At 39.0% G+C, this 23,326-nt stretch overlaps 1 protein-coding gene across 2 annotated transcripts; it reads left to right on the top strand.

Moving 5' to 3' along the window:
* Positions 1-1,259: 1,259 nt before the first annotated feature.
* On the top strand, positions 1,260-21,381 carry si:dkey-96f10.1 (6-phosphofructo-2-kinase/fructose-2,6-bisphosphatase). Of its 2 annotated transcripts, none has more exons than XM_038309371.1 (14): positions 1,260-1,524; positions 7,876-8,001; positions 13,072-13,168; positions 13,577-13,643; positions 13,854-13,928; positions 14,024-14,080; positions 14,222-14,343; positions 15,608-15,815; positions 17,463-17,609; positions 17,917-18,021; positions 18,499-18,628; positions 18,714-18,776; positions 18,872-18,936; positions 20,444-21,381. In XM_038309371.1, exons 1-14 carry the CDS (start codon positions 1,500-1,502, stop codon positions 20,501-20,503), a joined length of 1,347 nt encoding a protein of 448 aa, XP_038165299.1. In that variant the 5' UTR covers positions 1,260-1,499; the 3' UTR covers positions 20,504-21,381. The 2 variants fall into 2 exon arrangements, with proteins under 2 accessions (XP_038165299.1, XP_038165298.1); XM_038309370.1 differs by lacking the exon at positions 1,260-1,524 and adding an exon at positions 6,960-7,194.
* The last annotated feature ends 1,945 nt before the right edge of the window (positions 21,382-23,326 follow it).

Raw genomic sequence — 23,326 nt, 5'->3', positions numbered from 1 at the left:
CAGATTTATTCAAAGTTTTCTATCTAAGGAAAATCAGTCAATTGCATTGACTCAGAACACAGAAAATCTATGGGTAAATCCAGATATTACAGGTGATAACTGGTTAACAGCACTGTCAACTCTGCTCAGAAATAATAGTTTTGTATTTTCAACTTATTTTCTATTTATTTATTTATTTATTTATTTATTTATTTTACCACTGATCAGTTAAGAGAATGGAGGATAGTTTCTATCTTGTCATAACACTCAGCCAGTGGCGGTTCTAGACCAAATGTACTGTATCAGGGGGCCCGGAGGGGGCCAGCCTGTTTTAATGGGGGCACAGAAAAGCATGAAACAAAAAACAGGGCAAGGGATTCGAATATATTAAGAGAGCTGCATGAAGTGAAATTTCTATTCAACTATGTTAAATAAAAAATTAGGTCTATATACATTCATAATTTAGGAAATTCTACATATTTTTCACTTAATTTAAGTTAAAATTACAGTTTTCTATCAAATATGAATAAGAACTCAAGAAAAACGGATAAATTCAGCTGTAAAAATTTATATTTTTAATATTTGAAACAAAAAACATTTAGCAGATGAAAACTGGGATGCTATCTCAATACAACGGAAGCTATCACCAGTGTTGGGCACGTAACTTTGAAAAAGTAATTAGTTATAGTTACTAGTTATTTCTCCCAAAAAGTAACAGTAACTAGTTACTAGTAAAAGTAACTATTGCGTTACTTTTGCGTTTCTTGCCCCCGTAACCCTCACCACCCGGCCCCCACCTTCTCGCCATGTGTTTCAAAAGCCAGCTGAATATATAATAAATATATAAATAAAAATAAAAAAATGTTAAAAAGCCAGCTGAATAGAGTGGACGACAAAGACAAGTACCTGCAGAGAGTTTTGCATTTATTGCAACTCAACCTAAATGACATCAGGGGGGAACGGTATCTGATGGCCCTATAAACCCCCTCAGACAGGGGGCAATCTAGAGGGGCACTGGCCCCCGTTGGCCACTGTCTAGAACCGCCCATGCACCCAGCTGAAGCGCACCAAAGGAACCCAGAGGACGCATCAAGCATTGTCCCCACCTAAAGTCTGAAGATGTTTAGAGATGATCCAGAATGTGCGAACAGAACAGTAACCCAGACAGCTGGTTGGGACAAAATGTTCACTGATAGTGTTCACTGTTCCCTGTAAGAGGAGGAGGAAGGGAGGAGGGATAGGGATAAGTGTAGAGGACAGGTTTCAAGGATCAGACCGTGGAACTGGGCGGACAGCTGCAGGAACCAAGCGGAGGAGGAGATGGTGGTAGGATAGTCACTCAGCAGGACAGCACTGCTTCCGTGGCAGGGGAGGGGGCGGGTCCACTGTCTGTATACATGCTTAGTGCACACATGGTCTCATAACAGACGGCGCGCACACGCTAAGCTTTTAGGAAGGGGGCCAGCAGAGCCGAGGGTCTGCAGGACGGAACCCGAACCCAGGAGAGCGGACCGGGAAGGATGCTCCGTTTCCAGCGCCCACACGGTATCATTATTACCTATATAATTACATATATTATTCTGACATATTACCAGCTTCTCTTATTTCATCCATTCTTCAAAATCTTGTGCAGCTGAGTTAAAGTCCGAAGTGAGCGACCTTGTGACTTAAATTGCTTCAGATTACCTCTGATTAAAAAATTAATCTCTAAATTGAATACATTGGCATAATCTGGTTCATTTTTTCTTTGTTTACGTCATTGCTGTGGTCATTTCGCGGTCGGAGTGGGGTTTGACGCCTCGAGATGTTTAATCATAACAGACCGCGACACGTGCGCTCATGCCCGTGACCCTCCCTGCGCGCGCGCGCTGCGAGGATCTACATTTGGAGATAGCCTGCTTGGCGGGAGCGTCCGTGAAGGATGGGGTCATTTTAAGGTTGTGACGACAAGTTATCGCGTGGCTTCAGCGTGGTATGAACGAAGAAAGGAGTCCAGTAGAGTGCAGCCCCCTCTTTACTTCACAAAGCGCCCTACCCCCACATGGAGGAAGGCAAAGACCAAAACAACAACAACAAGCTCTGCTGAATTTAAAGTTCCTGGGGGACGTTGGGCCCTTGGCTCCTCTGCTCTCATTCATCCACAGCTATGCCTGACATTTAAATGAGTGGTGTTTTTCAGCAGGAAAAACAAAAATAGTATATGCAAAATAAAAGAATGCTATGCAGGGAACACTTGGTGCTGAGGTGGATTTGACATCAGAGGCCAAGTTTTAATGGGTTGGACTTTCTTAGTGTTCTATTCAGTGGTAAAACAATGCGGCTCCCTGAAGCTGTAATCGATTTGATTTCCAAGCAGGAGAAATTAATAGAAAATGGTGCATCTTGTTTGTGTAGGTGCTTTTTTGTTTACTGTGCCAGACAAACAGCGATCAACTGTGTAATTTAGAAGTTCCAGGCTGTAACTAATCTAATAGAACATTACTTTCTTATTCTGAAATGTCTTGGCTGTTTCAAGGTCCCTGTAAAGAATAGGAAGTCTGAACTGTCATGCTCCGAGTTAAATAAAATTATTTAATGATGCACTTCAGTTTGTAATTTACTGGCTTCAAGATGAACAAAAACAAAATAATAGAATACATAATTCTCAGTCTACATGGAGATTTTTTGGTTCCTATTTGGGAAAATATTAAAAACCATTCCTCTGAAGCCAAACCTTTAACTGAAAGTTTTGTGTCTTGTCAAACAGAAATTGTTTATTAGGTCAGTATCCTGCAATCATTTGTTAATACATTTCATTAATGAAAAAAGAATTGAATTTTTATTCTCCAATATTACTAAAAGCAGAAGCATCACAACAAACCCTACTGCTTTTAAAACCTGCAACCGATAAACGCTTAACCTAAGAATTTTATCAGTCCGAAGTTTGAGCTCCAACACCCAAGACAAGTTAAATGGACCAGAAGTTAGAACAAGGTTGGATTTTGTCTTATTTAGTTAACAAATATTTACCCTATAGATAATTGAAGCTGTTCTACTCAGGTGTAACAGAAGGTGTAACTCAACAGATGTAACTACACCCTTAAAAAAAACTTATTTTGGTTTAGTCTGCTTAGTTTGCTTTAGTGGCGCAGTAATTAGCGTGCAGAAACAATGTCATCGACATGGGTTTGAATCCGACCTGTAGTCCTTTGCTGCATGTCTCTCCACCTTTCTTGTGAGCCCACTGTAAAAAATACGAGCCTCTTGAACTTCTTTTGCATATAAACTGTATAAATCTGGCCTTAAAGGTGTAGTGGAGGACTTTCGCGAATCTTCGAAAAGACCTGCCCTCTCCACTTTAAAAAAAAAATGCACATGCACAACCTTGTACCCGCCCCTAAAGGGAACACTTTTAAAATGCATGCTAGAGTGAGGATGAATGGGCTCATGCACTCTGTGTTTAAAAGTTTCAAAAGAAGATTTGCAATTTTTCCACTATGTCAGACTCACCACCGGTAAGTGGAAATGGGGACGAGCACGCAGGACGGCCTTATGTAAACATCATCAAAATGATTGACAGTTAGTTGGACCACTTAAAAAGAATATCCTCCACTATACCTTTAAGTGTGCTGTCTTTGAAAATGTTTTTATGGCACTAGTGTTTTTTTGACAGTAGGCTGACAGGAAAGAGGACTGAGGTAGGGAGAGAGACATGCAGCAAAGGACCGCAGGTTAGATTCGAACCCTGGTCTGCCGCGTCGAGGACTAAGGCCTCCATACATGGGTTGTCCTCGCTAACCACTGCACCACCTGCACGCCCATGTTGACATTTTTGTGTAATCTTTTTAACTCTGAGACAATTGGTGTAAAACAGTTGTGGTTCTTCTCTATATGGTATGAAACTTTAATACCATAGTTGATTTATCCTGTTGCTGGAAACTGTCCAACTTGGTGTCTATGTCATAGCCCAACTCTAAATTTAAGTTTAAAGTGAAATTGTATTGATTCGTTTTAATTAGTGTGTTGTGATAAGAATTTGAATTTGATTCTAGAAGCAACAAATTAAGATTAAATATACTTTCATTTACTTTAAGTGTCTGAATTGATACCCGGCTGCCTCTAGTTTTGGTTTGGCAGAGTTTTACTTATCAGGTAGATGCCGACTTGTTAGAAATAGACTAACTTTTGCCAAAAAAACTAAATCAGTGATTTGTTCATCTATTGTTTTGAGATCATAAGTGATCAAATGTAAAGATAAATCAAAGCTTTGACTCCAGGTTTAGATTATTTGTACAGGAAATATGTTTTAAATCCAAGCAAACCAAATCATGCGCTTTTTTCTGGGTTTTTCAGAAGAACTCATTTAGAGCACTGACACGCTGTATTGGTGATTCATACTGAGTGTTATCTCTGTAATCTAACATGTGAAGCATGAGATCTCAGCCTCCATTTTTAACGACTTTACACAAGTCAATTCTTCGCTGCAGTTTCTGTCTCATTTGACTGAATCATGTTTAGAGAGCAGTCGAGAGCATTAATCAGAGCAGCCAGTAAGCCCAGGGTAGTTCTGGAGGATGTGCAGTGAACCTCAGCTCAGGTACACCTTTATTGTTGCATTAAGAAAGCCATCGTTTAAAGAAAACCGAAAGAAGTTGTGTTCACGGTTTTTCACAAGCCACAAAGCCATCAAACACATGGAAGAAGATGATCGCGTTAAAAAAGAACAATGCTGCAATAGTTTATGTGTAAAACTCTGTGGTAGGAAACTGGTGTCACATGATTCAGATCACACCCTCCCCAGTTGATTGTATCACACGGTGCAGGAGGGTGTTTTAGCAGAGATAGGGAGGTTGGTCAGAGTTTATCGGAGGATGGATGGAGCTTAATTCAGAAAGATCTATGCAAGAAAAAGCTAATATAGGCTACAAATGTCATTCTCTGACAGACACTAAATGTTGAAACAATTTTAGAAGAACTTAGCAAAAGTCTGATTGTTTTTTTTTTTTTTTTTTATGATTAGTATGACCCAGTTGTCTGAGGCAAATTTAAGCCATAGATTTCTTCTACCTAAGCTTTGAATTAAATCCTGCATTAATGTCAGAATGGACTACCGTATTTTCAAGACCATAAGACGCACCGTACTAAAAGACGCAGTCTCAGTTATGTGTGCCATTACTGTATTTAACACACACATAAGGCGCACCGGACTATAGGGCGCAAGTTTTATATACCGGTACATATCCTCTACTATGTTTAAATGCCTCTACTGCGTATTTAAAAATAGAGCGGGAGCAAACCTTAGTATGATTTTGCTTAATTCATGTATTTATTACAAAGTATTAATCAAACCTGGGAGCTGGCTGTGAGACAGACACATCGCTGATGACACAGCGCGCTGTGATCACTCCTCTGAAACAGTTTATTGACGCATAAATTAACTTAAAATGCAGAAATCTGCCGGCAGAATATGTTCGCTTTTATTATCCTGTTGCCTGCAGTTTAGATTATTTAGATGAAAAACACCTACCAGCCGCCGTGGTGAACCGCGAGGAGGCGACCCGGCCAGAGGCTGCTGTTGAATGTGATTCCTACTGACAGTGCACCGCTGGTATGTGGGGGTCTGAGCGGCTCCGACAGAAATAATATTGGAAGGCAGGATGGTAATCTGAATGAACTGACTGCAAGGATTAAGTTTTCAGGTCGACTTTCTGACCTAAAAAACTACTTTATTCCCACTGATCACAGCCAATATAGCTGGAAGACAAAGAAAGGATAGTGAAGCTCCGCCCAACGCGCGTCAGACACACTTTTGCACCACGCAGCCAGAGCAGCAAAGGTGCTTCAGCCGCGCATCAGAACTAACTGGTACAAGCAGCAAAAATGAAGCAGCAGACGCAATTTTGCTGCTCTTGCTGTCTGGTGTGAACGTAGCATTACTTTGAACGGCCGGTTCACACCGATGTCGAGCAGTTGAAGTTCCTTTGTCAGACCTCCCGCAATAACAGCAAGCACAGCGTTCATTTGTTTCACCATGTTTTTCACATCGGCTGTGAGTCACAGATTAACAGCGATGGTGATGCGTGGAAAAAACCACCTGGTCTCCTTACATTCACCTCCCTCGGCCACTCTTTCATCATCTCCTCAATGAGGAGATGAGGAGTTCTGCATAAAGCACATACCTGTTCTTTTATACACAATCCACACCCACACTTCCCGCTTTAACGTTCTCATGGTGGTCTCAACAACGTCCGCAGTAACAACACACATAGGGCGCGCCGCACATTTTGAGGGGGAAAAAAAAGGCGTTTATATACGCCTTATAGTCGTCAAAATACGGTAATTAAAGTACTGATCTATATCCAATAGAGCAGGGGTGCTCAAGTCCAGTCCTCAAGATCCATCCTGTAACTTTTAGATGCATCTCTTCTCTAGCACCCCTTGAATCTAAACACTCAGTTCCCTCATTTAGCACAGCAGAGGCGTGGTAATGAGCCACTCACTTGATTCAGGTGTGTTAGAAAGGGTTGCATCAAAAAGTTGCAGGATAGTAGCTCTTGAGGACTGGACTTAAGCACCCCTGAAATAGAGAATCAATGAGAAGACTTAAAAACTGATGTAAACAGACCCTCTATATTCACTCTGATTGAACTTGAGTTGTTTGCCAATAAGATGAATGTTCTAAGCTTTAAGAGTATTCATTTTTTAGTTCAATTTAACGTAGATGCTTTTATTTTGGCAATCATTTGAACTCTGAAAAAAACCCATTTCCTTTAATCTGTGACATGCAAATAAGTAGCTGCTTTATGAGACCTGGCTTGACACGATCATAATAAAGCAGCTCTTCTATCAGTCATTTAGGGTTTTTACCAATACTCCACTTCCTATTTTCCAGGGCAAAGTGTAGAGCTTTGCTGACTGGACTTTATTTGGACAGTAAACATGACAAACAGACTGACCGACCAATCACACGCTCCTTGATCTCTTCGGGGAGCAAAATATCCTCTTCGGCTCCTCCCATGCCGGTGACAATGTGAGAAAGTTCAAACTCTGCATGCTTAACTGGGAAGCTCCCTGTTTCTCCCTTCTGTTAAACCGAGACGAAGCAAAGACACTGACAGAAACACACGCAGCCGATTGATTAAGCCATGTCACAGAGCCAAGCGGAACTCACACGGACCCCTCTGGAAAAGACTTGGGTTCCATGGATGAGAAGCAGGCTGAGCAAACGCAGAGGCTGTGAGTAGACATGCACCCAGACAGATCCAGCGTTATTACCCTTAGTTCTGGATCTATAGGATGACGGGGTTTAATATTTGTGCATCAAAGGAGGAGAAATCTATGGAAGCATCTGTGCATAATAACCAATTCCTTTTTTTTTTTGGAAACATATGGAAAAACCTGAAGGCCATTCACCCCAAAGGGTCACTGTGGACCCGCGTGTCCCTGCTCTGTTCTGCAGTTAACAGTAATAAGCCGAACAAATGATAACATAAGACCAGGTGCTTAGAAAGCTGATGACTGGCAGTTTAAAGTGGGGATTACATTACAGACTGCAGAATGACTCAGTGACTTAAATGTAGTTTATTCATCTCCACTGAAAAGTAACCAGGTAGCAGTAGCACGTGTTCATATGCATAATATCTAATCTGATATTATAGATTTTTACATCCTCATATTGTTTTTTATGTTAACTGTATGTTTGCTTGTTTATGTGTGGCAGCTCATCACCAAAACAAATTCCCTCTATGTGTAAAAACCAATTGGTAATAAAGTTTTTCTGATTTTGTTTCTGATTGTTTGTGGGTATTTTATTTTATTCTAAATGGTACGATTAATTTGCGAGCACTAAGTGTGAACCCCTTTCTACGGCGGTTTGTAGAGATCGGTTTTAATACTTTGATCTGTTGTGTGTTGCAGCTTCGGTTCCCCAGTTTACCAATTCCCCCACCGTGATTGTGATGGTCGGGCTGCCAGCTCGGGGGAAAACCTACATTTCCAAGAAGCTGACTAGGTACCTGAACTGGATCGGGGTCACAACCAAAGGTATCATCAGACAGCAAAACACTAAAGTAAACATCAGTTCTCTCTTATAGATTGTGTCCCAACGTCCATCCTAACCTCTAAATCAGTCAATCACTATATAGAGCAGGGATTATAAAGTGGACTTTAGAGTGAACTCAGGTAATTGACCATTTAGCCATATGATCACTACTTTTTGCTCCCCGTTGCTCACATGACCCCGCACTGTGCCTGCGCCATCTTTGTTATTTGTCACCGCTGTCAGGAAGCGACAGCACATGTCGACAGCGGGCTGCTGTGACTGCAAATCCCATAATAGTGGGATTCTGGAATATATCTGCTCGTCTAGTGACCATGGCTGATCACTATTTTTCAAAGGTGCATTGTGGGAAATTTCGAGTCCACCACTTTTTCATCCACTAGCCGTTCGGACATTCATTTAAAATGGCTTAACCACTATATAGTGCCCTATATAGTGATTAGGGTGGACATTCGGACACAGCCATTGTTTCTTTCTGAGCCCGGTAACTTTCACTGGTTCTGGATCATACCTGTGAAGTCACCATTAACACATCTTTAAGATAAGATGCATGAAAATATACACGTAGTAACATGTATGCAACTTTACTCATAACACTATAGGTATACATACACCTTCTAGAGCTGTTACTGCAAACACAGCAGCCAGACATTTGTAGCCAGACGTCATGAGTACAAACCCAACCTGGGGTCTTTCTCCATGCATGTTGTTTCTCTCAAGGTACTCCAAGTTCCTCCCTGCAAAAACTCAATCTAATCAAGTCTTAAAATCTTATATTGTGGGGAAAAAAACACTTTTTTTATCTTAGATTATTGATAATCTGCTAGAGCAGTAAGACAGTTGCACTTGGCAGGACTTTTTAAATTGTGCAGATTATTGCAGATTAATGTAGATTATTGCACTTATTTTTCAAGTAGAATTTCTCCAAAAAGAGATAAAAAATCTAACAGTATCTACTCTTGCTTAACATTTCCTTCTCAAAACGAACTCAAAAGTGCTTTTTGGATAAATATAAGAATAGTTAGAAATGGTTAGATGGAAACTTTTTGCAGTGAGATCCAACACCCCTAAAAATGACTGTTAGGTTAATGGTTACTCTAAACTACCCTTAAGTATGACAGTGTGTTAAAGTGTGCATGGTTGTTTGTCCTGGGCCCCCCTGTTACACAATTCCTGAGGCAAAGAACAGTGAAGAACAGTTTGAGCAGTAATAAACCTTTTAACATGCGTAGACATTCTTCAGATCTGAGTTGTGCTGTGCTGTGTAACCAGGCTGAGATTCTGGCGTTGACTGAAAAGCAAGAAAGTATCTATGTCCAAAAGTACTGGACGAGCTGAATCAGAGGCACCACTGCAGACCCTGAGGTTATCCACAAATATTAGAATAATGATAGAAAACTGATTTACTAGGTCAGAGGTCCTCAGATAGTAGGACACTGAGTCCTCTGGTGTATGCTGATTTTAAGCCAGGAAAGTTTTTTTGTTTTTTCATCTCATTTATTGTCATTACACTGTCACAATAACAGAGCAACGAAATGAATTATCTGAATTTATCCACCCCCTTTGGGGAGCAGCATACATGTAAAATGTTTAATTCCTGGTTTGTCAACAAGAGGGAGAGCCAACTTCACTTTCTGAGTGAAGTCTTGACTTTGTTTGGCATCTTGCTGCTTAAAAAGAAAAAAATGAGATCATTATCAGGCATTACCATTGCTTTACATGTCTCCACTGCCAAATTCTGGATGTTGTCTCTGATAAACTGCAGGCTGTGGGGTCAAGTATTAGCATTATGGCGTGTATGTATGGGATTACCACTGGGTGATATCCATAATCTCTGCAGAAATACTCACTGTATTGAGATTGGCTCCAATGATGGCGAGCTCTGTTGTTCCAGTAAGGAAGGTGACACCCCAGACTATCTCACTACCTCTACCAAAAGCTGTTTGACATTATCAAGGCCAAACAGCTTGTGTTATCTGTTGGGGAAAACTACAGTCATTTAGAATTTTAGATATTTTTCTAGAAGAATGAGAAACACAAACAGAAAAAAAAATGTTTATAATCTATTGCTATGTCAAAAATTCTTACGCCATCTAAAACATTTGCATATTTTCCATCAGCCAACCATTGTCTGTAGGGTTGCAAGTTGATTTTTATCTTTGATTTTATTTGCACTGTGTAGCACTTTGAGATTTTTGTTAATGAAAAGTGCGGTACAAATTGGATTGATTATTATTATTATTATTATTAAGTTCCTTTCTCCTGCTTTCATTGGCTGAAATAAAGCTTATCATTTTGTAGCCGATTTAAAAAATTTTGTATATATAGTAGGGTTGCACGATATAATCGGCCCCCTATCGGTATCGGCCTGTATCGGCCTTAAAACTGAATATCGGACCGATATTTAACCCAAAATTTGATCAGCTTCTGAGTTTCTAAAGTCTAAAAAAAAAAAAAAAAAATACTACTTCTTCTTCTTCCTCAAAAAATTCTTTTTTACAGACTTAAAAACTTCTAAAGACGAGGGAAAAATATTGATACATTAAAATATCACAATATCTTCATATGCCGATATATTGCCATTTAAAAACACCATATCAATCTATTTTACTAATGAAATATTGCTATATGTCATTGTTATGCTACGAAATCCCCCGAAAATTCATGAAATTTTGCCATATTTTTATATGTTGATATATTGACGCGGTATCGATCTATTTTACTAACAAAATCTCACAAGAATTTGCAAAATATCACGACAGTTTGTAACAGAACAATTAAATTTCACGAGATTTTGAAAGTAAAATAGATCGATACCGCGTTTTTAAAAATCAATTTGATATCAGCATATGAAAATGTATTTGAGTTTATTATTTTTCAAAGTGTCAGAAATGGATAACAAAACTGCTATTTTCAATGACTACTTATTTTTGTCCAGCTTTAACATCGGTATCGATATCGGTTATCGGCTACATGAGATTTAAAATATCGGCATATCGGATATCGGCAAAAATCCCAATATCGTGCATCCCTAATATATAGTACATTGTATATGCCTACGGTAGCAAACCGTGGTACGATCTTAAGCATCCAACCATTGAGGAAATAAGGAAAAGAGAATTAAAATAAAACAAAGGAGGTAGCAACACAGAGCAGATGTGTGAAAAAAGTGGAAATTCCAAGATGAGTTGTGAAAAAGTGCAAAAAATCTATTGGAGGACAAGAGAAGAAAGACAGGAGAAGTGCTCAGATTGCATTAACTTAGTGTTAACTGAAGCTGGCAGATCAATGGATGCCAGATTACTTACTGCCACTAGATGGCGATGGCTTTAACCAATGTTCATGTCTGCTGTTTGTGTGCAGCGCAAATATTCTTTTAAGATTCAAAAAGGAATAAGTAAACACTATCAGAACAAACATTGGCACATATTGTTTTATTTGAGGATATGGATGTTTACATGTTTCATAGTACATGACTAGGCCTCTTTAATTTTTTTTATTATCTTCATTGTGTAAAAAAACATTAAAGTAGAGGTTTCTTGGCAATTTTATTTCAGTTATATCTATTTATTTTATCTAAATCTAAACAAGTTAGTTGCTTAATAAAGTTTTGTTTCAGACTCAGTCACTGATTTTCTTATTTGTAAAGTTCTAACTGGTCTTTATCAATAATAAAGTTGTCATTACATTCAAAATTGAATATGGTGTACTATGTAAACACAAACATAAGGTATAATTAAGCATTCCAAAGATTAAGATATACCACTACAGCACTGATCAGCAGAGAGGGTTTGAACATTTTCTAATGAGTAGAACCTGTATTTTTATTTTGCTGCTAAATCCAGAAATAGATTCTCCCTAAAGTTGGGGCATAGTTAAGGAGGATATATACACTTTTTGTGGTGAGGTTTACTGCCAAGAGGCCAAATGTGTCAAAGAGAAACAAATCCTACAGAGAAGATCCAAGGCACTCAACTTGGAACGTGATTTTAAACATTTGGGTGTTTGTTGAAATTGATTGCAAGGTAAAAAAAAATCAAATAAAATACGGTCAATAGTGTAACTTTCAATGTAAAGAATTTAAGACTGATCCAAGTTGACACTTGAACAAGCTAAGTTGTGTTTTAATTCTATGATTATTTCACATATGACTTACCATATGACAAGTTGGAAACTTCCTAACACACTGAGTCAATATATATAAAAATATAATTTAATACGCTACCCACCCACCCCCAAACAAAAACTCACATACACACACTTGTTGTGTCACACTATCCTTGTGGATTGCCTTCCATTCATTCCAACCATGACCCTTGCCCTAACCCTAACAATTACCAACACATAGCTGACTCTAAACTCAATTCACACCTTAGTTATAAACCTTAACCCCACCCCAAGAACACAACTTCTCCTCATGAGGACCAGTCGTTAGTCCCTCGAAGTACCTATTAGTCCCCAAAATGTTTCATATTCCTGGGAAATTGTCCCCACCAGGTAACAAAGACATGACCCCCACACACACACACGCCACACACACTGACACGTTTCTCTATCCATTCATTTCTAACCCATTTCTACAACCTGATCATCTATCCATAACCCAATACACATCTTAGCATTTGTACCCATGAGGGCCAGAGGTTGTTCCCAATGATGAAAGAAATATGCGCCCACACACACACACACATATATATATATTATGTTATGTTTTTCATTGTAATTTTAGGTGTGTTAGAATTCCGTAAAAATGCAAAAAAATATCACATGTGAAAACATATGATCTCCAGGGAGCTTTCTCAATTCAAGAATTGAGAAAGCTTCCTGGAGAGGTGGCGAAACGTCTTCAAAATCTTGGAAACCAAGTCCAGTGGATATTTTTTTGAATTTTTACGGAATGACTATGACCTGGATGACTGAGAACCTTCTTCAGCAGAAGGTGTGTTAAAAGTTAAAAAAGACCAAAATTGTAAATGTGGCGAACAGCTAATTAGATCAACACACAATAGTGAAAAGATAACATTGTGTAACATTATGTTTTTGTGTTTTTTTAGTATTTAATGTGGGACAGTACAGAAGAGAAGCCACACAATCCTACAACAGCTATGAATTCTTTAAACCCGACAACTTAGAGGCCATGACGATACGCAAGTATGAACTTTAAAACAGTCAACAATCTTTTCTACACATTAAATAAAATATTTCATCTACTATTATAATCACTTTTAAAATAACTATCAATTTAGCAGGAATTCATGCCTTATTTTACTAATCAAGCATTTAATTATACTATCTCTAAAATAAGGACTTTTCTTTCCTTAAAAGAAGCAGAATAAGTTTTTCCATGCTTTTATCATTAGGAGACCTGATCATTGCACTGCTGCTTTAACTGGTTGCTCAACAAAAACTCATCAAAAATGTTAGTTTGACCACAGTTAGGTTAGGAATGATTTCATTCAGACTGAAGTACTTTGAAAGCATAACTAACTGGGTCTCAATCAAATGAAGGTTTAGTCCTGTTTTATAATTATATTTTGTTCTGTTTACCTGTGAATACAGTGCCTGTGTAAATACGGCCCTAAAAGATGTATGTGACTACCTGAACAGGGACCGGGGCCAGGTTGCGGTGAGTTTACTCTAAGTTATTTCTACAAACAGGTTTGTAAAAAAATAAAAACAGGACTGAAAATATCCATCCATCTCTTCTACTCTTGAAAATTTTAAATTTAAATAGTTTGACCTTGAAATTATTCAAATTCTCTTTAAGTCATAAGCTGAAATGTTTGTTTTCTAATTGTTATTTATAAATATCAGATATCTTTTTTCCTACTTGAAGGTTCTTGATGCCACTAACACTACTCCAGACAGAAGAGAGGTCATCCTCAATTTTGGCAAAGAAAATGGTTACAAAGTTAGTTTTTGTTTTTAGGTTTTGCATTAAATTGTCAACATCTGTGTCGAAAAACATAATTCTACAGTTTCCGTGTCCTTCCTCTGCCTGTTTAGGTGTTCTTTGTGGAGTCAATATGTGATGATCCTGAAATCATTGCTGAGAACATTAAAGTAAGAATGAATGCGGTTTAAATTGTTATTTTAGTGTAAATTAAACAAATGTAAATTAGAAAAAAACTAAATAAATCAAATTGAAGGGGACACATCCAGAATCTTGGGTGTACTAAGAATCTTTTATCTATCTTTAAACAGCAAGTGAAGTTGACGAGCCCAGACTATGTAGGCTGTGATAAAGAAGAAGCTCTTGCAGACTTCCTCAAAAGGATTGAATGTTACCAGATGACCTACGTTCCCCTGGATGACAACAAGGACAGGTAGTTGCATGGCAAGCTTCTTCCACGGTTCCCCCCCTTTGCACAGGCGTCCTTCACAATGCATACCTTCATTTATGTAACAAGTCGATTCAAATTTTTACACACAGGGAATGATTGTGGTTCAAAGTGTTCATAATTTTCACATGTTGAAAATTTAAAAAAAGCTAACCGCACCAAGCTGTGCTGTGCTGCAGAACAGTACGGTGGCCCTGAAGTGCAAACTGCAACTACAAATCTAAAAGCGCAACTATATTAAGGAAATCGCAACTACATAAAGCAAAGCGCAACTACATTAAGAAAAACAAAACTATATAAAGCAAAGCTCAACTACATTAAGAAAAACAAAACTACATAAAGCAAAGCGCAACTACATTAAGGAAATCGCAACTACATAAAGCAATGCGCATCTACATTAAGAAAAACAAAACTACATAAAGCAAAGCGCAACTACATTACGAAAAACAAAACTACATAAAGCAAAGCGCATCTACATTAAGGAAATCGCAACTACATAAAGCAAAGCGCAACTACGTTAAGGAAATCCCAACTACATAAAGCAAAGCGCAACTACGTTAAGGAAATCCCATTTACATAAAGCAAAGCGCAACTACATTAAGAAAAATAAAACTACATAAAGCAAAGCGCAACTACATTAAGAAAAACAAAACTACATAAAGCAAAGCGCAACTACGTTAAGGAAATCCCAACTACATAAAGCAAAGCGCAACTACATTAAGAAAAATAAAACTACATAAAGCAAAGCGCAACTACATTAAGAAAAACAAAACTACATAAAGCAAAGCGCAACTACATTAAGAAAAACAAAACTACATAAAGCAAAGCGCAACTACATTAAGGAAATCCCAACTACATAAAGCAAAGCGCAACTACATTAAGAAAAATAAAACTACATAAAGCAAAGCGCAACTACATTAAGAAAAACAAAACTACATAGTTGCGCTTTGCTTTATGTAGTTTTGTTTTTCTTAATGTAGTTGCTCTTTGCTTTATGTAGTTGCGATTTCCTTAATGTAGTTGCGCTTTGCTTTATGTAGTTGCGATTTCCTTAATGTAGTTGCCCTTTTAGATTTGTAGTTGCAGTTTGCACTTCAGGGCCACCGTAGAACAGCCTCTTTACACTAGACTGCTAATGAGTTAAACAAATAGAATAATAACCAAATAAGTAGGAGGTCTAAAAGTTAAAGGAGTGGAATTGATCAGATCTTTTTAATTACTGACAGTGCTCTTGTTTCTCTTTACACAGGAGGTTATCTTACATTAAAATCTTTAATGTAGGCAGCAGATACCTGGTGAACCGGGTCCAGGACCACATTCAAAGCAGAATAGTCTACTACCTCATGAATATTCACGTGACACCGAGGTCCATCTACTTGTCTCGTCACGGGGAGAGCGAACTCAACCTCGTGGGCCGGATCGGGGGGGACTCCGGGCTTTCCCAACGAGGGGCAAAGGTGAGGAGTCAGCGCTTTGCTGGGACCTTCTACCTATGAACCATGTTTAAGGTTAATTCACAGAAAGTTTTTTCAGCACCAACAGACCCCAGAGCAGTGAAGACAGCTCTGGCCAGGTTGCTCTATTTTTTGTCTTTGTGGTGTTTTTTTTTATCTATTTTTTTACATGTCCTGTTGCAGCTAAACAGGCGTACCATATGGAGCAGATAGTGGAGCACATGGGCTGTTTTCAAAGGGTGTTTGAAAACAGCATCCTGATTGCAGGCATAACATCATTAAATTCAATCCAGTATCAAAGTAGGCAGACCACAATAATTTTATATTACCCTGTATGACCTTTAAGGTACGCCAGGCAGAGGGAGCTCTTTATACCCTTAGAGGGGCAGTTAGCAAAAGGGAGGGACACCCAGCAGCCTTCATCACCCTCAGTCAGCCATTCCACCTATCAACACATTATTGTGGCAAAATTCTGGTCATAAAAACAATTTTGATTTATCATCTAAATAATACATTGGAATTAGTGATGATACAAAAAAAACATTAAATGGGTGACTTTTTTTTTTCTTCTTTCATTGTTTACTATTGAGTCACTGGCAAATTTGAAGAATACAATTCAATGCTGTAACTACAGGATGTTTATTTATATAAATCACAGTTTTTTTATGTAGCTGGTGTCCTAAAGATGTTTTATATTTTAATATTTTTTTTCAACAGTACCAAATTCAAGAAATTATTGAAGAGCATTTTATAGTCAATGTTTATTGTTATCACAAAAGTACCAGGAAATATCTTGATAAGATTTGAAGGCCATATCGCTCACCCTACCATACAGTAATTAATGGTCTATATTAAGTTTTTATGGGACAAACAACTGTTGTTGTTCACTTCTTGTTATCAAATTTACACTTTTATTTTTTCACTCTTCAGAATCAAAAAAATGTTTTAAGCATCTGGTTAGTTGTTGATCCCCCTATAAGTTTTTGCATTGCAGTCTTATAACCCCCAATCGTTATAATATTGGCCAACTTTGGTAAAGTATTTTGGGGGTAGATGGGTAATCAGTCATGTAGATTATGCAGAAAGAAAGAGTGTGGGATAAGAACACAGCCCTGGGGTGCACCTGTGTTCAGGATTAGAACTGATGATGTGGGGTGTTCTTATTTTATGTAACCTTTGTCAGCAATTACTAAATCCAAGGTTTAGAACAAGCTAGTTAAAACTGTTTATAGGTTTATTAGAGTACATGTTTCGAGCTTAAGTGTAAATAAATTAGATCCTGGCTCATAGCTTGTGTTGGATACTCATTATGAGCCGAGGCTGTGCCTGCTGTATCTATACCCCCTTGTTTTTGTTTGATTCATTGTAAACACCGTTCTGGAGAAGCACTCCTAGTTTTACTGTGACCAAAGTACACAGATAAAAGCGTCTTTCAGTTCAGCGCAGATAACAAACCAACAATAATTGTGAAATCAGAATTCCAAGTTGAAGAATATTTATCAAATTATCAATAGAAAAATTAACTAAAGATTAAGTTTTACTAAAAGAGATTCAGAGTGCAAACAGGAACTCTCAATAGAAAAAAGTGTTGCATATTGCAATAATTCAACCTAGAATGAAAAAAATGATTTTCCTTTGTGTGCCTAATAGTTTGCCAGTGCTTTGGGTACATACATGCGTGGGCAGTGCATCAGTGACCTCAAGGTTTGGACGAGCCACATGAAGAGAACCATCCAGACTGCAGAGGCCCTGGGAGTCCAATATGAACAATGGAAAGCCCTCAACGAAATAGATGCTGTAAGACCAAAAGCCTCATCGCCATCAAGCTGTTGAGGAAGTCTTGCTTTCAGTGATGAATTTATGAATCTAGCATGACTTAAAATTTTACTAGAGTATGGAGAATGCTTCGTTTTATCCATTTTTTTAAATAAAATCCTCTCATAGATTTTGAGTTTACATCGCTAATTTGAACATAGATGAAAAGGACATAAATATCATACATAACATAGGAGTTGAAACTTTTTTGTCACGTTGTCGTGTATATCACAGCGATACAACAGAGCACACATCTTGGATGCTTTTTAACCTGATCTTCTCCATACAGGGAGTTTGTGAGGAAATGACTTATGAGGAAATTCAGGAACACTACCCTGAAGAGTTCGCACTGAGGGATCAGGACAAGTATCGATACCGTTACCCTAAGGGAGAGGTGAGTCTGCTGAGCTCAACAGAGAGAATTGTCCGTTAAAATTAAGCAAAATGCTGACCGAGGAATAAAATAACATAAAATATGCATATATTTTAATATCATTTAACCTTTATTTTTACAGAAAATCTGTGAAATAACCAGTTTTTAAAGAAACAAAAAAAAACTTGATATAACTGAAACTCTTTCTAGAGAGCTCACTACCCTCTGGTGGCCATTTTTGGAACACCTTTTATCTACTTGATTTTGTCCAAACAGAAGTCTTTGGGTCTCTCATGGCTTGTGGTTGTATCCTGTTACAGTGGAAATCTGCCAGTCCACATGTGGAGCCCTTAAGGCAGATCAGTCTTTTATTATTTTACAAATAAGATAAAATAACATTTTAAAATCATGGTCTTCAGATAGGTTTTCTACTCTCATACATTGATATATCTACTGCACCTATGTGTGAACATTTTCATTCCTGTTCCTTTTCGCTAGTCTTATGAGGACCTCGTCCAGCGTCTGGAACCGGTCATCATGGAGCTGGAGAGGCAGGAAAACGTTTTGGTCATCTGCCACCAGGCTGTGATGAGATGTCTGCTGGCTTACTTCCTGGACAAGAGCGCAAGTGAGAGGAACATAAGCTGAAAATCATGCACTAATATTCCATTCTGATTAAATCAATCTAATATTTCTGCTTCCCTGTGTTCCAGTCGAGCTGCCATATCTGAAATGTCCTCTGCACACCGTTCTGAAACTCACCCCAGTGGCCTACGGTCAGTCTCTGTTGCCTGATAAGAAGTCAGGCTCAGAACATTCTGCTCTGGTTATCTGAGGGGTTTCAACACCTCTGTATTTGTTCCCCCTTCAGGGTGTAAAGTTGAGTCTGTCTTTCTCAACATCGAAGCTGTGAACACACACAGAGACCGGCCAGAGGTAAAGTACCTGCACCATCTGTTGGGTTACATAGTGTTACATGTGACACAGCTGCTCCCACAGCACCTGAAGCATGGGGGACAGAAATGGGTTTTTAGTTCTAATGAAGGCATCCTGCAGGAACCACTACCATTTTCATCCCTACTGTTAAAGTGATGTCTTTGTGATCTGGTGAGGGTAAGGGGACTCTCTAACTGCAAAAACCGTTTCTGACATTAAAATGTTTCAGATACGTAATAAATAAATCAGACAAAAATAACCTGAGGAGATAGCTAAAGCAGTTTATAGGTGCTTATTCAATTTACTAAGCCAAACCTGTCTGAAAAAGAACTGGTTGCGCCACCTTCTGGCAGAAACAACGGCTACACAATATTTCCATCCAGGTCTTTAGATGGCAAAGCAGCCCCACATCATTACACCACCACCACCGTGCTTTACTGTAGATTTAATGCTCTGTTGCTGAAATGCTTTGTTCATTCGAGGAGTGGCGGCCTAGTGGTTAGGGCACAGGGCTTGGAATCCTGAGGTTGTGAGTTTGAAACCCACTGGGTCTTTGAGCAAGACCCTTAACCCCTGATTGCTCCCCAGGTGCTGCACAGTGGCAGCCCATTGCTCCCCAGAGGGAATAGGTAAAATGCAGAGAGTTAATTTCTCCATTGTGAGATCAATAAAATTAAATGAGGTGGAGAGATGCACAGTTTTTAGGTTCCACTTTTGTTTAGTTTTTTTTTTGTCCACAAACTGATTTTTGACCAACGGTCTTTAGGGTCAATAGTTTGTGGGTTATTCGTAAATGTGAGACCGACCTTTTTATTCTTTTTTAACTCTCCCATAGAGGTGATTTTTGTCTTCGATGGACATTTTCTGACCTCCTGTCAGTGTTGTCTCTCCATTTTTGGAAATAACTTGTTGTGGTGAACACTTCTTGGAAGGGTCTCCACTCTTCCATGTTGTAATATGGTTCTCTAGAGTTCCAAAATCTTAAAAATGGCTTTATAAGCTTTACTGAACAGATTTTATTCCTTATCCATGTTGCTTTTGGAGTTAATTTACCCTACTTCCTGATGTTGGGTAGGTTCTATTTCAGTAATTTTATCATTCTACAGGTTTGGCAATGATCAGTCCTGGTTTGGTTTAATCCTAGTGAATTCATGATCCAACCAAGTAACACAAAAACTATTCACTTTTTTTTTTTTTTTTTTACATATGGCCAGGTTGGGCAAGATAACTTTTTTCCTGAAATAAAAATAAAAACACTTTTTCTCAGTTTTTTTGTTTTTGATGTTAAAATTATTTAAAAGATTTAAGTATGACAAAAACCAAAAAAAGAAATGAGTGTTTTACTTTTGCTCTTAGGGTTACAGACAAATGAAACTGTTCAAAGTTAAAAGCATGGACGCTGAACTGAAAAATGAAGTAAAGAGCAATAAAACCACCAGAGTTTTCCTTTTAAATTGTGCTTTTGTTTATTAAAATCAGACAGACAGCTTAAGTTTGTCTTTCTCAGAACGTGGATGTGGACAGAGACCCAGAGGAGGCGCTGGAGACGGTCCCTGAGCACATCTAGAGGACATCTCACCTCAGCCTTCATTCTCTTCAGAGAACATATCTTATTTTTAATTTAACTAATTCAGATTTTTAGAAAATCGAAAGCTTAATGACAAAGAAAAGTTTCTTCGATGGCATCTTAATTCCATTGTTGGTGCACTTTATATGGTCCAGGCTGGGGTGGTCTGTGACAAAAACTGTTTTAAATGTGAAAAACTGACTAGATGACCTGCATGGCTGCTCAACTGTTGGTAAACTGTTTTACACTTCATCACTTCACCCTGTGCTGTTGTATTAACTTTTGTGATTTTCACTTAGGAAGCAATAAGAGTCGAGGTAAGCCATGGTGTCACGTTTAACTGTTTAGTGTTAGATTTGAAACTGTTGTTAAAGAACTGCCTGTTCTGTTATCAAACTTCCCAGCAGAGCCTGAGATCAATGCTTCAGTTTTCCTTAGATTAACGAGGTTAAAGCACTGGTTCTCAATCCCATCCCTCAGGACTCGCTGACCTGCATCTTTTAGGTGTCGCCCAGCTGCCCCACATCTGACCTAAACAAATGGATCATTAACATATTTCTGCAGCACTTAAAGGCATGCTGAGGAGCCATTTCAGTGGTACTCAGCTCCAGTCCTGAAGGGCTACTATCCTGCAGCTTAGGATGGGGATGGAGGGTTGGAGTCTGTTGTTTGACAGCTAGAAGGTTGTAAGTTTAAAGCTTCTTTCCAGAGTCCTAATGCCAGCGTTTCTCTCTATTTGGATGCTGAGTCGATCTGTTATCAGGCCTCAGTCACATACTAAGTATCTGATGACTTTGATCATTAAATCTTTGTTACAACTAGTTCAGTTCAAGGATACCAGGGGCGAAGTCTACAGTAGCCTAGAAGGAACAGATGACTAATTAAAGGTACACTATGCAACCGGTGTTGATTTTCCAGCGAGACTCCCCCCAGAGGGCGAAAGTAAAAGTGCACTGTCGTAAATATGCACAGCTGTTCTCCTGGTTTCTCCGTCAAGCCAGGCGCGGTTGTTTTGAGCTTAGCAGACAGGCGAACGCAACGAATGACTAATGCTGCGTTCACACCACAGCTGGCGCGACAGAAGCAGCGAGTTTACATGCAAAGTCAATGGTTGACGCGCGTCAAGGCGCAGCAAAAGGTCCCGCGGCTCGTTTTGAGCAGCAGGCCCAGTGCGTCTGAGCAGCTGAAGCAGCGCGTCGGGCGCGTTTAATCATCTGACGCAGGGAGAGAGACACAGCGCTGATGATCAGAGGCTATGATCTCTCCTCTTAAACAGTTTATTGACGCCTAAATTAACTTAAAATGCAGAAATCTGCCGGCAGAATATGCAGTTTGGATTATTTAGATGAAAAACACCTACCAGCTGCCGCGGTGAACCGCGAGGAGGTGACCTGGCCAGAGGCTGCTGATGAAGGGATTCCTTCTGTCGGCGCACCGCTGGTATGTGGGGGTCTGAGCGGCTCCGACAGAAAAAATATTGAAGGCAGGATAATAATCTGAATGAACTGACAGCACTGATTACGTTTTCAGGTGTATTTTCTCATTTAAACACATATTAAAACTACTTTATTCCAAATGATCACAGCAAATATAGCTGCAAGGCAGAGAAAGGATAGGGAAGCTCCGCCCAACGCGCGTCAGACACACTTTTGCACCGCGCAGCCAGAGCAGCAAAGCTGCTTCAGCCGCGCGTCAGAACTAACTGGTACAAGCAGCAAAAAGGAAGCAGCAGATGCGATTTTTCTGCTTTTGCTGCGTGAACGTAGCATAACGGCACAAGGATCGCCACTGTGCTAGCAACGAGAATGCTTTTAACTGGGGGGTGTAGCAGTTCTCGCCGTAAAGCAAGACTGACTCTCACGAGACTTCTGACCCTGTGGGTGCGGGTCGGTGCTCCTGCAGTTGCAAGTGCGGTATTTCCCCCACAGACCACCAGGGCGGCCGAGAATACCTTTGTTCGACCTGAAATGACTCATTTAATCATCCAAAACGTTATGGAACACATTAATTAACTGAAAAATGTTGCATAGTGTGCCTTTAAGTCATGACAGGGCCTTTGTGTTTGTTTTTTACCGTGCCTTTAAAAAGTATTATTTCCATTAGAGATACTTTTCATCCTGTTTTATGTATCTGGAATTTAAAAAAAAATGTAGTTTGATAGATTATCAATCCTCTGAAGGTGCTTAAACACTTTTATTGTTTAAAAAAAAGACATTAAAGGTGAAAACTGTTGTGCACAAGTTATCCTTATGCATGGATATCAACTTTCAGTAGTAAAACGTGTCTCCATGTTTTGTGGACTGTTAAAAGTTCCAGCTTATCCCAGTGGAAAAGTGGATCTCTGCAGGAATCTGCCTGTTTTAAAATCATCCAACATTCCTTCATTGTTTACCAAACATCTGCCCCTTCAGCAAACCGTCTGCTTCTGCCACCACCATGCTTCAGTGACAGGAAGATGTTCTCATGGTGATGTCAACCATTACAGAATTTATTATATATGCTTTTGGAGAAGTTCCCATTCTTCAGGGATATGGCTCAGCAGCAGTAGATGGGTTGCAGCTGTAACAAGTATATCCTTTAGTTCAATAGAACACTGTTGAAAAGGATGACCTATTATTTTAACTTCAGTACATTTTAAATGTCCTGCATTCTTTCTTTAAGGTGAAATTTGAGAAGGTTTTTATTATAGTGAGGCAGCCTGGGTTTCATACAGCTGGCTGGCAGTGTGCAGCTTTCAGCTTTCCATCCATAAAGCTGCTATCAGAACAGCAGCTTTATGGATGGCTTTATGCCATTAACCGTCCAGTACTTATCAGTGCTAAA

The sequence above is a fragment of the Cyprinodon tularosa genome, unplaced genomic scaffold, assembly GCF_016077235.1.
Source record: "Cyprinodon tularosa strain WSP-4 unplaced genomic scaffold, ASM1607723v1 ctg66, whole genome shotgun sequence".
In the NCBI taxonomy this organism is placed as follows: domain Eukaryota; kingdom Metazoa; phylum Chordata; class Actinopteri; order Cyprinodontiformes; family Cyprinodontidae; genus Cyprinodon; species Cyprinodon tularosa.
The sequence above is the reverse complement of the archived record's forward strand: the minus strand, read 5'-3'. Positions and strand labels throughout refer to the sequence as shown.